The sequence below is a fragment of the Pelecanus crispus genome, chromosome 1 (genome assembly GCF_030463565.1).
Source record: "Pelecanus crispus isolate bPelCri1 chromosome 1, bPelCri1.pri, whole genome shotgun sequence".
Lineage (NCBI taxonomy): Eukaryota > Metazoa > Chordata > Aves > Pelecaniformes > Pelecanidae > Pelecanus > Pelecanus crispus.
In genome coordinates, this window is record NC_134643.1 from 54,723,231 (window position 1) to 54,739,121 (window position 15,891).

General features: G+C 40.3%; 1 protein-coding gene across 1 annotated transcript in view; it reads left to right on the plus strand.

Moving 5' to 3' along the window:
- Positions 1–1,612: 1,612 nt before the first annotated feature.
- ANO4 (anoctamin 4) overlaps positions 1,613–15,891 on the plus strand; it is a 225,105-nt gene continuing 210,826 nt past the window's right edge. The window contains exons 1-2 of the mRNA XM_075711548.1: positions 1,613–1,814; positions 5,681–5,917. Coding sequence (XP_075567663.1) covers positions 1,613–1,814; positions 5,681–5,917 — 439 coding nt within the window. The remainder of the gene's footprint in view (positions 1,815–5,680; positions 5,918–15,891) is intronic.

The following is a 15,891-nucleotide window of genomic DNA, read 5'->3' on the forward strand; positions in this document are numbered from 1 at the left end:
AAACGGAAATTGCTGTGTTTTTTACCAAAAGTTTGCATAAATTTCAGTTCTTGTCCAGTTTAGATGTGAAGCAATTGATATCAACCACAGGAAATCTGGCTTTCCCTTGAGTATGTATCCAAATGAAAGGCACCTAAAGGATAATACCCTTTCCATAAAGGGGAAAGGATAGAGTGATTGCCAAGATGAAAAAGAAATTAGCCACTTCAAATCCCTGCTTTTTGCTTAGCTGGAACAGAATTTCTTGAAAGTAATTATTGTCATTCCATTTGGCTAAATATATCTGTATACGTACCAGAAATATGCAAGACTAAAAAAATGCTGTTGTAGGTGTATGAGGTTCCTTTTACTGAAAGGCTAGTACAATTGGTCTGTTGTTGTGATTTTTGTTGCCATGTTACCTATATGTCACTTATTCCCAAATGTATCTTTCCAGTGGAAAGAAACGCAAAGGTTTGTTCAGAACAAATTATTTTGAAGGAGGAAACTAAATTTGGAAATGAGATGTCTAAACCCCTTTAACTGCTTAGAAGGGTCAGAGAATACAGAGAGCATTTTCCAGAGTAGGTAGTCCTAGGAAGTCTTTCAGGTCAGGTTTGGAAGCAAGCTGAGCAGGCAGCAAGGCAAGCTCTGATACCAGGCACGGTGGTCCTCCTGTTCTGCCCTCCCTCCTGCACTGCAGAGCTTTTAGCCTCCTGGGACAAACCCAGAGCTGTACTGGGGGAGTTTTACCCCAGGAGACAAAGGGTGTTCTGCCTTGCCTGGTCCAGCTGTGTCCAGCAATGGCAGGTCCTCCCCAACATGTTGAGGCCTTTCAGAAGGTTACTTTGTTAGAAATGTTCAGTGGGATGGTCTGGGAAGGGTTTTTAGGAGTTTCCAGCAAGCTGCAAGCTGGGGACCCACAGCTGGGCTTACTCTTTTGGAGGAAAGCAGCAGGGTGTGCGACTCGGGTGGTCACAGTCTCCCTCCTGTGGCCTTGGCGGAGAAGAGGAGCTGGCTGGGTCCTGACCCTGACTAAACATCAGGCTCAGCTAATCTGTTGGGCTTTTTGCCTCCTTCTCTGAACAGGGGCAGGTGAGGTGGGAGAGCATCTCAGGTGGTAATGTAGCAGTGAAACTTGTCACCCAAGTGTCTTGGACTCAGCTTCATTTTGTCGTAGTATGTACTATGTGTGGGCTTTCTCCCCATATATACACTTCTTTTTAATGTACAATCTTTTGTGCAGATGTGTTTGACCCATCCTGCAGCAGCCTCATGTCCCCATGCAAGGCGTCTCTGTCTGATTATCCTTTACCACCATGGCTCAGGGAGGGTTTTCCACTGAGAAGGTATTAGGTGGATAAACACATGTGTGTCTCTGCAAATCCTCCTGTGCGTGTTGGTGCCTTTTTCTGCCCCCTCCCTGAGGAAGTCTGGTTCCCTATGGAGCAGCCTGGCTGGAGCAGCAGCCACGTGCACCACGTGAAGAGACAGCAGCTCATGCTCCACCTCGGCTGCAGGAGGGGAAAGGTGTGCCTGATTGCTAGGATCGGGATTAGCTGGAGAAGTGAGAGAGGAGAGGAGGCGGGGGGGGGGGAAGAAAAGCTTTAAATGGCAAGACTGAGCTTATAGCATGTGGCCAACATGTGCCATAGAGGCTTCAGGAGGCAGCAGGAGCACCCGCGAGAGGGTCCAGCTGGGCAGCAGCAGAGAGGAGAAGAGGCGTTGCAGGATGGGGGATTCCGGGAAACAAGCAAACAGGAGGGGTCTGCAGGTGCACAGGGCACGACTGACAGTCCGCTGTCACCCTGCAGCAAACTCAGCCTGGAGACCAGGTAGGGTGAATACATGGACTGTGCAAATTATAAATTATTTTTTCGTCTCTCTCAGTTTTTGGCTCATGACATTGTGGGGCAGAGGCAGGAGCTTACCGAGTTATGTGGTTGCTGTATGGCATTACTGCATTTGTGGGGGAGGAGGAATATTAGGGGGTTGCTTTTGAGGAGTACTGCTTCAGGAGGAGATAGAAAATTTTAGGTTTTCAGGGGGAATTTTTGGGCATGGTGGTGTCTGTGAGAGAACAAGCCTGGGGGCAATGAAGGCACAGCAGAGAGAAAACTCTGAGATGCAAATCAACCACTTCACAGAAAACTGCAGAGAGAAAGGCAAACATCTGTAACAGTCAAGGGAGTGCATAAAAAGTGGTGTCTGATAGGAAAACCTGAGGAACCGGGGTAGCCAGATTTGTATCCATTTTCAAGCTTTAAGATTTACTCCTCAGGGCAGTGCATCTGCAAAGCTCTGAGGGACTATCAAGCCCCTTTCAGCCCTCTTCACTGGGAGAAACAGTTCCAGGATGTACAATTTAATTTAATTTCCATATTGCTAATAAAGGGTTCATGCGCTTGTTTTTCCACAAAGCATAGTTGTATATAAGCACCTGGGAATGGCACTAAGCTTGCGGCAGGAACATTGTCTGCAGATTCCTAGGTGTTTCCAACCACAAATTCTATTAGACTGCTAAGCAGCTTCCTTCAGCACATCTCAGCAACCTTTTCCCTGCCCTGCTGTCAAGAAGCTGTGTTGAGAGCTAGATACTGCTTTCCTTCACTGTTATAATTTTGAAATTCTTGGCACAACTTAAAAAATATGTAAATGCTGCAGAAGTTTCTGTTTGAGATATTTTCTTTGGTTTTAGCTGTTGGCTTGCTGTCAGCTGGTAAAGCAAAGTGCATCTGTCTATACTGCTGCAGGGTTAGCCAGTGTTCCTTGCCTTTTGCAATGATCGATGGTATTGCTCTTACCTTGAAAGATATGTTTTTGAACTCTGACAACTTTTTAAAGTGGCTTTTGCTTTTTTCTAAGTGAAACATCTTCAGGGCCTTTTTTTTTCCACCTAAGAAAAAAACTGCTTTCTGCAACTTCACCAAGCGCAATAGAAGCTACTCTTTCAATGCTTTGCAATTTAAGAATTTAAAACTATGACTATCACTTTCTGAGTGTCCCAGCTTCTCATACACACACACACACACTCTCTTGTGCTTTCATAGGTGTGTGTCTGTTTAGATATATATTCATACCTAGATACACTTATATGTATCATTGATATATGCGTTTCTGTATGTATTACTTCTATTAGACAATTACTTTAATGTGGCTACAGGAAGTGGTTATAGTGAATACTGTTGTTAACTGATTGGACGATGAGATTAAGCAAAGTCAAAAACTTGGAGAGCTTGCCTTCACTCAAGAGTTCTGAGTAGTTTTATTTACAACCTTTTTATAGTCTAGCTTATAGTTCTTCAGTCTCAGAGTCTGTACATTATATGCTTACAGCTGCAGCATATGCTGCCTTGCAGACAAAACTGAAAGTGAAGCTGGAGGTTTTAGTATAGGCAAAATGGCCTTGCACTGGTGAACAGGTAAATAAGACAACAAAGAGTCTCTTCGATGTCATGTATCTGTGGGGTTTTTGTTTGTTTGTTTGTTTGTTTTCTCAGAAATTATCAATTCCATATACTTTCAGATGAGTTTATGGAATGACTCTTCATTGGCAAAAGGGAGAATCAATGTCTACTGGAACAGATACTGAAGAAAGGAGTGACTGCAAGCTCATTAAAAAAATCTGAACATAAAGTAGGATACTAGAAGTGCTTATGGATTTTTCATGATTATATTGACAGTTAAAAAGAGCCATAAATTTCATATCCTGTATACACAGGTACATATTGATGTGCTCATTTTTGTGAGCATTCACGATAAAGCAGTCAGGCACTATGGGATAACCATAGTCTTTAGTTAGTAAGTATCTGTATACAAAGAAATCAAAATTACAACTAGGAAAGCTGAGTAAAAAGCTGTGTCTTTTTAGGTACAGACAGACAAAGCTATGCGTTGCTAGCTCCATGTTCAGTTTTATGGGTAGGCTCAGATGTGTTGTATGTTTGCAAGAAAAATATAATAATATATTGGTAGCTAACTCCCTAGGAAATCCATCAATTTAATGTTTCCAAAAAAGCATGAGCCAAAGTTTTGTATAAAGAAAAGGATGAAAGTAGGGAGCACAGGGGCTTGTTAAACATGATGTCTACTGCAATACTAGCTATTACTGAACAATATTTTACTACAGTTCACAGAACTTTCTGCAGTGCCACCCAGCTCTTTCTCTGGAATGGACACACTTGAGAGTCCTTGATGTATGTATCTGTCTAGTGGGTGGCTCAAAAAACTCTTGGCGCACACACGTTTATTTAAAGAGGTTTATTTCCTAACTCTTAGAGGCTCTTCTTCTGGGCGATCCGATGAACAATTTCTGTTCTGTTGTTCCCTTTTAAGGGATCTACATTTAGACAACTGCCACTCTTCATGTCTGGTTTTTTGATGCTTAGTTACCGTACCTAACAGAATTGTGTTTAGAGCAACTAAAATGTGATATTACATTTGATACTCTCATATTGCTTTTGCAGAAGTTATGAGCCAGTAGTAGAGCCTACCAGTTCCATTCAGGAATGCTCTACTGTGAAATACTTTGTTTTCTGTAGAAGAATTCATTACATGATCATGTCTGAAATCTGCGTTGTTGCATCGTATTTCAGTGCTCGACGCAGCAGCGCTTGTAGTCTCAAGTGAGTGTTGCCATAACTGCCTGAGGGTGCTTGTAGGACCATCACGGATTTGAAGCATTTGTCTGCATTTGAGAGTACAGTTTTGTGGATAGGGTATTTTGTATTCAGATGTTGTCAGTCTTGCAAATATCACAAACCTGAGAGTTAAAAAGTAAGATAATACTTGTAGGAGAGACATATAGAAGTCCCTTTATTTTGCAGTGTCTGGTAATCAGCACTCCAAAGGTGGTCATTTTTGTTTGTTTGTTTGTTCTCTTCTGTGTTTTTTGCAGGGGGCAGAGGAAGTGGTATCACTTGCAGCAGAATGATCTCTACAGGGCAGCTCTCCTCCACAGTCTTGTGGCATACTGGCATAATAAGCCCTATTGTTTCGTGTCACAATGTCATATACTGTTGAGCTATTAGTAAGACGGAACATCTTCAGCAGGTGCAAAAATATTTAAAGAATACAAAATAAAGAGTAATTTAAAGAAAATGTGAAATAGATTGAAAGAATTTCAAGCCATTGATTGGTGGATAAGAGAATTGCTGAGGACTACAGCAGAACAGAGAGTTGCGTTGGGGCAGAGCCTGCACACCTAACAGCAGAGTGGGGTCTGAAGTGGCAGTGGAGTGGCTGTGCATTCCACTTCCCAATTTCCACTGAACTCTGAACCTCACAAGGGTTGGAACAATGGTGGCATGATGTTGATTTAAAAAAAAAAAAAAAAATTCAACATTGGCTTTTCAGTCTCACTGGGAAACCTTCAGGTTGTAGTGTGTGAGCAAGGCACTGCAGAAATCCAGGTATAAACAAATTGTAGGTTCACATTGGAATTATGATGGCTTATTTCATGTTAAATGCTGTCTTGTTCAGTACAAGGAGAACACATACTGAAAGTATACAGAGTTACACCAGCATTTAGTAGCATTACTGATAGTGGACCAGAATAAAATATGGCATTCCTTTTCAAGGGGCAGGCTAACCTAATGATCAAACCAGGAATTGATACTACCTTATTATAGCTTCCTTCTCCAAAATTTTAAGCTGCTACAATACAAGGGCACATGTTTTAACTCCTGATGTTTGTTGTCAGGTTCTGATGCTGTTGGCCCTCTTACGATAGGACTGCTTCGTTGGAAAAATCCGTATGTCTGTGGGAATCCTCACCTCCCTCTCACCTTTTCTGAAGATGCCCATATTCCTGTATTTCAATGTTTTGCTACACAAAATGACTTCTCGTATCCATTATCCTGCCCAGCTTCACTTTCTATCACTCCAGTGCCTTCCTACAGCAGTAGTAGTCAAGAAACTTTGAGTCAAGACTCTACAGGTAAGTGATCATTTCTTTTTTACATGCCAGAGCTTAGTTTAATCATCAGTTTTAGTGCTCAGGTTAAATAGCTGTTTCTGCTGCCAGACTGCTTTGACTGCTCCTAAGGCAGGATTAGACCACAGAAACTTCACGGAAGAATTTATGCTTATGCCAAGTAATCCTTATTCAAACAATTTGCCTCATGGTTTAAAAAGCATCAGAAACAAAGAGCATCATGTTCTCAGCCACAATAGCATAATTAGTGTATGTTTGCTTTAAAACTGGTAGACCAACTGTTTGATGAGGGTGGATCCATGGTAGCATACGGAGGCATTCGAGGACAGTATCCTCTCTTCTGTGCCAGTCATAAAACTTTGCATGATGGAGAAAGGATACACTGATTCATGTATCCAAAATGCTATGAGCACCTGGCTAATCACAAAACAGCATGTACAAGGTGCAAGGTGCATCCAATTACATCCATGGGAATGCACTTGTACTCCCACCCTGTTAAAAGGCTTATGTCTATCAGAAGCTATCAGAGACAGGAGCATTCTGGTCAGTGATAAGGTGCTTCCAGACTGGGGTTTGGAGGTCTCTCAGGGTCTGCAGGAAAGATGATGGCTGATAAAGGGCTGTGGTGTTAGGACAAATCACTTGACCCATAGTCTATTCCCATTTGTATCTGAGAGTTTTTGATCACAATGATGTTAGGAAGTGAGTCATGAGCTCAGTGAATTTTTCTGGCTGGTGAATGAGGCCCTGATCTACATGCAAGGTTAAATGTTGTGACTTTCATTTATCTTTTTTTCTGCTTTCAATTAACAGCAGTGTAAATCTGTACCTCCTGCTCACAATCCAGTGTTCTTTGTATGAACCCTGTGACTATATTCTGGAAGCCTAATTTATATCATAGTTTATTTTACCATCTATTTTAGTGACAGAAATACCATATCTGCTGTGAGATACTTCATATTTTCCCCATATGAGGAGTGACAACTCTGGTTTTAATTGTGAAGTTGTTTTGGGACAGTGAGGTGGAAAGTGAGCCTTTATGGTAAGGTTCACAGGCACCTGCCACCTAGAGGTGATGTTGCAGAGAAGGGAAGAAATGTTACTTAAAAGTAAACCAGAATGGTAGTAGAATAATAAAAGTGTAATAAAACTTGATAAGGAGCTGCTAGCACTGCAGAACAATTTCCCAGTTTTAAAGTATGGATACATATAGCCAAAGCTGCCAGTGTGATATTATATTAGTAAGTCAAATACAAATGTCCTAATTTTGATCTTCATTTAAGAAGCTACAGGGTCTTTGAAGAGTTCACAGTGAGATGTTTATGGAAGTATTGCACTGAAGAGCAACACAGCGGCATGGTGACAGGTCAGCACAGAAGTAATGTCTGTTTCCAACCGGGCTGGGAGGTCCTGGTGCAAAGTGTGACTCATGGCACAAGAAGATACAGTCTTCATCCCGAGGAGTTAATGTCCTAATTTCTATACCTGAAGAAACAATTGATAATCCGTGGGATTATTTTAAATCTAAATGTCTCCTGCAGCAGAGGAGATGGTACTGCATGTGAGCAGGGTGAGGTGTTTTATATGTACTGATGAGAAGTGCTTTACCCCGTTGCCAAGGGGTGGAAGGGCATTGTGTCAGCAGCTTCTCTGTACGACTGGATGTCGTGTCTGCAACACCAGTGATAATCCATGTCACTGGGCCTTATTATAATGCTTCTAATGCAAAGATTCCTCAAGCTTTTTAAACTTTGCCAGTTTTCAGGAACTGTCTTGCCATGATTGAAAAGCTTGTTTGCAGTGAAGATAGCAGCTGTTCAGTAGCGTACAGCACGTCTGTGGAAGCTCGGGCAAGAGTACTGCATCAGCTGAAATGGGGGAGTTTTTGAAAAGACAGAAGGTAACTCAGAGACTGATTAATGAGGTAGTGTATATCTTAAAGTTATATCCAGGTTCATTTATGTCCAAGACTACTTGATCAGCACATTTACAGGAACTTGATAGGCAAAAGAATACCGTGCCACAGGCTTGCAGTGCTGCTTCTCTCTGGTGAATTTACATCAAACTCTCTATAACGTTTTAATAACAAATTCTTAAAAAACAAAGTATGCTAAACCACCAGTATATAATACATACAATGCATACATTATCGTTTCAAAAGAATTCTTTTCTGAACTACTGATGGTGGGAAAATTCTGTCTGCTTCCTCCCAAGCAGGGCATGTTTGGGGCCTTGTAATAAGCCGTGCTTGGGGATGTCTGAGATGAATTTCAATGTGCAGAGCAACAAGATAGTGAAGTGGAAAATAAGGTATCAACGCAATAAAACTCTGTGTATTAGGATACACAGTATGAAAGAGAGAGAACTGCAGCTAATATAGTATTTGAGCAGCAGGTCTTAGTGGGTGCTTCGCATCCTACTTGAAACATTAGTCTCAATTTAGTGCTTTTGTTGCTTCACAGCATTCTGCAATGCTAGGTAATTTACAGAGCAGTGTCAAATTTTGTCCTTGGATACAGGAGTATAACTGACATCAGAATCAATCAATTTCATGTATTCTGGAAGGGAACTCTTGAACTTTTAATATTGCTTGTGATTTGAAATAATGTTTTTTGATAGGATTACACTGGTTAATAAAAAACATGCTTCTGTTGAGAATGGGACAAAACATGAGGAATTATGTTTTCCTAGCCTGGAAATCTTTTGAGGGAGTACTAGAGAGAAATGTAGTTTTGATAACTATTTCATAACTACATATCTGGTTTTTAACTGAGTCCTGGAGAGTTCCTGTTGATTAACTTTGTCTCCTCTTATGATCATTATCCAATGCTTAATTACATTGAACAATATATTCCAGAATATCCAGAAGACTTTGCTAGACAACACCAGCTGGATTGAGAGGAATAGATTTGCACTGGGTAGAAATGAGTCAGGAGCTGAACAATACCTGTCAAGTTTGTGTCATCTGCAAATTTTAAAGAAACACAAAATATCAGAATTCATGGAAATATTGAATATAACAAGACCTGTATGTCTTCTTTCTTGAAATGAATTCCCATGTTTACCAATAATAATCTGAATCTTTTCTTTCAACCACTTCTGACCTGAAGTTAGCGTACCTTCATCTAGACTGTATTTCTGGTTTTTGTTCATTACAGGGACCGGTCCCCTTGTATGCTAGATCAGCTGTTTTGAAAGCAATTATATTGATTTGCCATGAATTGTTCCTGACAAATCTGTTGGCTCTTTGTTGTCATCTTGTTTTCTTCAAGGTGCTTCCAGACCACTTGATTTATTGCTTGCTTACTAATTTGTCACCACCTCTTTTCAAATATCGATGTTAGGCTGACTGGGCTGTAATTACCTAAAGTACTTTATTTGCCCTTCTCCACTGTTTCAGGACCTTACTCCATCCTTACTCGGATGGAGTCTTCCTTAAAATGTATTTAGGTTCCTAAATCCCAGCAAGGCAACTGAAATGTGAAGTAGACACCTATGTGTCTTTTCTGTGCCCGATCCCTGGTGTGTGAAGGTATGGAATAGTGCTATTTCAGGAAAACTTGTACTCCCAGCAGAGACAGGGAAAATGCGGAGTCAGCTGGACCATCTTCAGGGATGCACCTGGGTCTGTCTTATAGCTGGTCAGAAACACATACTTTTGGAAAAAATAGTATTCTTACGATCGTGGTACACAAGATTTTGCAAACATAAGAAAATCTGAGTGTTTCAGCTTCATTGCTCAAATCTGTTGGAAGTCTGGCTGCAGCTCAAGTCCTCTGCTTTGTTTACGTAAATTCCTGTGACGTCTCCACCTTATTTTGCTGGTGCAATCATAACATCAAACCCTTTCTTTTTGTTTCTACGCTGCAAGGTGTTGCCACCTGCTGTGAATGCTATATTTGACATAGACAAAAATCAAATTAATTTGTTATGTATTTCTTGATATGTATGTAAATGCATACTTAAATGTATTCTTTGATTCTGCAGCTTCCATATATTTTTTTGACAGAGCTGTCTTGTCTCATGCAGCTTTTAAGGCCTGCATTAAATAGCACAATAACAGTAAAAAGCTATATAAAGAAATAATTTGTGACATTGACTACTTTTTAGTATGGTGTAGTACTCCAGTTAAATTTATTTGATAAGCTAGATGCAAAGGGAGTGCAATAGAACCAATGTTAGCTGAATTTTGTAAAAGGAATAGCATTGGCTTGCCTAGGAAGTTGTTTGTTCACCTGGAGAAAAATGAGACTTAAAAGAATTATAATGTGAATAAGGAGATGATTAAGGGGGACATGACAACAGTCTTGGGAGGGGGAGTACTGAATGGGAGGAAGATTAATAGTGGAGTTTTCACAGTACTTGTTTGGAAACAAGGTTAATATTTTTATGGATGACTTCTGCCTGGAAGGGAGGAGTGCATTGATGACATGTGCTGATGAGTCTAAGCTGGGAGACATCTTCACTACAGAGGAGAATCTGAATGTCAGGTAGGAAGAAATGGATGGCTTTTGGGAACAGAATAAGGGAAAAGTGATGAAATACAATAGTGCAGGTTTCAAGACCGTGCATAATGGGGTTTTTTGGGTTTGTTTTTTTTTTTTTTCTCCTGTGAGCTGGGAGTTCTCAGCTGGAAATGGTAGAGGAAGATAAATCCAGCTATTAATCAGAAGTGTGCTGCAGCTGTGAAAAAGCAAATGGAATCTTGGGATGTCTCAGGTGAAATATTTGCCACAGAGGGAGACATTAAAGTTGTTTACCCAAATTGACTGCTTATTTTCAAAAACAATAGACATGTACTGGAGCTTAAGCAGAGAGGAACTACCAGGACGAATGGGAGAGGAGAGCTCATCTTATAAGAGGAGAGTAAAAAAGTTTGCTGTGTTTAGACTAGCAAAACCAAAGGTTTAAAAAAAAAAAAAAAAAGAAAAAACAAGACAGAAGGTTTCCGTTTCTGTTTATTTAATAATTTAATGTTTATAAAGGTTGGGAAATAGCCTGTTCTGAAGACCAGGCATCTGATCCGTTCACTTATCCTGACCAGCAGCCTTCAGAGTCTGACGAAACTGCTAAGTGACCCTGGAGATGCAAGTGCTGGTGTTAGCACTTAGAGTTAACCGGTTCCAGTTGCAAATCTTAGTTTTAAGGGCTCATAAACTGCCTAACTCCTGGGGACTGTGTACAAAAGTGAAAGCCACAAGATGGTGCTGGTGCTCCTTACCACGGTTGAAAGCGTTATCAAAGATGCAGAGCAACGTGCAGTGGCCTGGGTGTAACTAGATAAAATTTCCATGGAGCTCGGTGCATATTAACCTGTAAACAAGTAATAAAGTCAGTGGCTCAGTTTGGTCTACAGTTTGTAGTTACACATTGATTTTTATTAAGAAGTCCTAATGCACACCCTGTATACTGGAGGGGAAGAGGGAGGTGAAGACAGAAAGAGGGGAATTGGAAAGGTGATGGTTATTTCTGGTTATTTCTATTTTTGCTTGGCTTTCAGCTACAAAGGGATTGATGAAATTACAAAACTGAGAAGTAGAAAGAAAACACATCTGTGTTATCTCTGATTAGAATCCTTACTTGAATTTCCATGCTATTTAACAGCTAAGGGCAAAATCTGCCATACCTACAGTGTTGCTGACTGCTTGTGCTTCTCTGCCTATTTTCTCTTTATGCTTGCATCGAGGCAGGGACCATTTTGGGAGGTTTGTTTAGTATTCTCTGTACAGTGTCTTAAAAGGGATTGTAATAGAGATAGGTTTCTGCAGTTTATGACTGTCTAATAGAGAGCTCCTAGTGAGATTTATAAAGAGGAAACATATCATTTGCAAAAATGTTACTTGGGAACTCTGAAATCAGTTGAACCCAAGAAATGATGCAGCCCAGTTGACAACTGCATAGACTTATCTCAGTGCCCTGACTGCTGACAGCCTGCCTTCGCTACTGTCCTGTCCTGTCTGCTAACCCAGACATCGAGTCTCTGTTCATTAATCAATATGGCCATGAAGAGGAGAGGTTTATCTTTCTCAGTTCTTTCATTCAGCCACCAGCAGAAACTCCAGGTGCTATGAATGGGAACTGTTAACTACTTTTATCAAAATTAAGGGGGAGTGCGATTTGTTACGGAATGCCTTTTCTGCAGTGCTGTGTCATCTTTTGCTCCTGAAATGCAGTGTATGCATTTTTCCCCTGAATAAAAGGAGACTAAATGTGTTTAAGTCTAAACCTGAAATGGCTAAAAAGCATACTGTATTCAATAAGCATGATGAGTTAGGATCTTAAAAAGAACATTAAGTATTTTGGTAACACTAGCATCCTTGCAGACTCTTGGGACAGAGAGTGCCATTACATCTATGCTTCCAAAGATCTTAAATACATGTCCTTAACCAATTTCAAGGCTCTGGCTACCAATAGGATTGCTTTTATGATTCAAAGATGTGTAATATTTTTTACTTAAAATTCTGGCTTATGTTAAGTGGACAGATAATTCTAAAAACCTCAAGTTTAAAAGGAAGGAAATAAAAATTGTTGAACTTCTGTAACCTTCTAACCTTATCATAGGATCAAGCCTAGAAGCTGCTGATCTGCCTGGTTCTGATCCAGCAAAGCAATTAAGTGTATGCTTAATTTTGGACTTGAGAGTTGTGCCATTGAAATCGATTTATCTGATTCTCTAATGGTTTTTACCACTTACCAATGAGAAACGAAAATTTGCATAAGCACAATGAGCTGGTAGTTCCTGTTATAACGTGTATTTAGAAATGCTAACCAGCACTGATCATGCTCTCTTGGTTGAAGACATTTAACACTGGCAATGCTAACACGTGCCTCCTGTAGTGCTGTGTCAGTGTGCTGCGATCTTGTCTTTAGAGAGCATCTTTAGAGCTGGAAGTGCATTTACTCTCCAGCCTTCTCTTTCTGCTAATATCTCTTTTGGAATTAACTGCAAAGCTTGGCCTTTCTTTTTATCTAGAATGTGGATATTTGCCCTTTTTGCTGATCTGAGGTTGGCACATCATTGCATAAATTTAAACTGGAATCTGATGCTATCACCATCTGCTCATTGCTGGTGCGTGTGAACTTAAACTCAGGAGGGTCTGTAATACAGAGTCTCCTTCTCAAATTGCTACTTAGCTAACACAGACTTGGTTTTATAAGTTTTCATTCTTTTTGGTTGCCTTATTCTTTCTTAAATACATTTCTGCAATGCCCACTGATGAGAGTTGGTGCAACGAGAATGCATTTGAATGTTGGAGACTCCTTTTCTCTGGGCAATATTCTGGTTTTGTATAGAATCATAGAATCATAGAATGCTTTGGGTTGGAAGGGACCTTTAGAGGTCATCTAGCCCAACCCCCCTGCAGTGAGCAGGGACAGCTTTAACATATGCCAGTCAGTTAATGCAGAAAAGGGTTAGGATGGAGTTCTGGTCAGTAATAGAACTGCTTTTTACATAAGGATGTGCCTCTGTGCCACTCTTCCAGTTGTAGCCTTCTAGTGCTAGAGAATCTTTAAGACTTAGTGCAAGAAGGAAATGTTTACTTAGCTCTTTGAATCTAATAGAGGTTTACTGATGCTGTGCAAAACAGCAACCTGTTTCATTCTTCTGTCAATGACATGCTTTTCCTTGTGGACAGTGTACCTATCTTGAATATTTTATAATCAAAATACTAGTATATAGTAAAAGACAGGCATGAAATTATTATTTAATATCTTCTTGTTAACATTACAGAATCAAAATAGGACATTTCCTAACTTTATCTCCAGAGAAATTAAGTGCCTGAAAATGGAATGATTTTTATTTTGTTGCTCATTAGAGAATATAGCACAGTTAAACCCTGAAGTGTTGTATCTGTAAGGAACTGATATATCCTTGTGCTGGAAAATCCTATTTTAAAAAAAGAACCTTCTAATAAATCTCCTTTTGATAGTCATGTTAGAGAGTGAGACAGAAAAAAAAAAAAAGTCTAATGTTAGAAAACCATAAAGAAAACACAATATTTTAATGAGCTTTTTCAATCTGATATGGATAATGAAGTCTTAGTCCTTTGAAAGAGAAAGGACATGTGTCAGAGTTGCAGATGTCAAGTAGGAAGCATTCATGTGTAGTGCTGCAGTACAAGACTGAGACAGAGAGCAAGAGCCATATAATTAAAATGGAATGAACTATGCATAATAGCTCCGATAAAGCCCTTATTTATTTTCTTCCTCTGTCTTTAAAGCTTGGTTCAAGATAACTTGGTTTCCCATCACTCCCTTATTAAAAGAAGGATAATGAATTTCCAGAAAAAAGCCTGGAGAAGCCAATTTGAAAAATGCAATGCTGTCTACTCTTTCACCTCCTGTATTCCCTTCTCTTTGCTCATTTTTCCTTGCATTTGTATATTTCTTCCTCTTTAGTCGTTCCTGTAATATTCATTGCATACCTCTGAAAAGCTCTTCCTATTTCCTTTCTCTTTCCTGCCCAACTCTTTCTTCCATGTACATACTGTGAATTTGTCCTCCCTTTCTTACCTATTATTTTGCTTTCCTCATTTATACAGTTTCCAGGCAAAAGGCACTTCCAGCCATGTATCTCTGATTGCCCTCAGCCTGCTTCTGCTCAGCTCTGAGGAGGAGATAGCTGGAGGAAGTTCCATGTAGCTTTTCCTTCCATGTTGGCTGCTGTAAGAAAAGTGGTTTCCCACCCCCTGGCTCCCAGGCAAGGTACTTTGCTTAGCTTGTGGCTTCAGGAAACTGAAAGGTTAAAAATTGAGAGCAATAAGGAGAGCAAACCATGGTGTTGCCTGTGGCTTTTACTTGGTCAGGGTGGATGTCCATGGGCCCATGGAGGTGGCGGGCTGCTGAACTGGCTGGTTAGGGCCAAGGGGAGAGTGGAACACCACCCTCCAGAGAGCTGGTCTGTGGCTGGCTTCCAGCTGTGAACCTCTGGTTCTATAACAGGCAAGCAGGGGGCTTATTAGGCATTTGCTGATCTAGTGTCCAGTAGATTATCTGCTGCTTTGTGCTTGCATCTGATTGGTTTTAATATTTCCATAGCATTGTCTTTTGGTTGAGAAGTCTGAGAAGCGTTTATTGGGGGGGGGGGGGGCGGGGCAAAAAACCTCGGACAGAATTCCAAAGTCTACTGACTTGCTCATAGTTGAATCCTAATTACCAGAGTGCAGGAGCCTCCTTACTTTGTTTTTTAGTTTGAAATGCGGGACTTTTTTAAGTTCCATTGGAATCAATGGAAAGACCCACTTGGGCTGCAGTATAAGGTAAATTAAACCAGGATAAAAAAAAACCCTTTTACTCAAATATAGCATAACTTGTTCATACATATTTTACAACCACCCCCTGCTGCCTCCTGTCCGTTCATGCATTTGCTTTGGTACTACTGTGTATATATTTTGCTGTCATACAACTGCGCTCTCTCTGCACTGTCTATGCTTCCTTTTGTCTGTTGTTTCCTACCCCTTTGTTTCATTTCTATCCTGGAAATAAAGCTGCAGAAATCCCCTGAAATGGGCACCTACTCCCTGTGGTCTGCATAGAAAAATATATGCACCTATCAGATACCACTCTGGGGTTACAGAAGTAATTGCTGCTTTGCAAATGACAAGTTCTCAAAGCCCAGTCATCTTTTGCACATCAAGAGTAAAAACTGCAAACATACCTCATGCCCAAATACCTACATGCTTCTGCCTTATTTCTTTTAAATACTTCCCCTGGGTGCTTCTTTCTCTCTTGCCAAAAATACTGTCATTCACATACTTGAAAAAATTCAGTCTTTAAGGTGAAAATACTGCAGAGTGAAAATAAATTATTGGAGATTAAGTTTGTGGGGGAAGGGAGAGCATCAGTGGAGCTCCATACATAAAGATAAGAACATGCTGCACCTAAAGCTTGTTGAAAACAAGCTTTTTTTCTTTTTTTTTTTTTTTCATGGGCAGATATTACACTATGCCATTCTGGATGGTAGGTGAGGGAGGAAG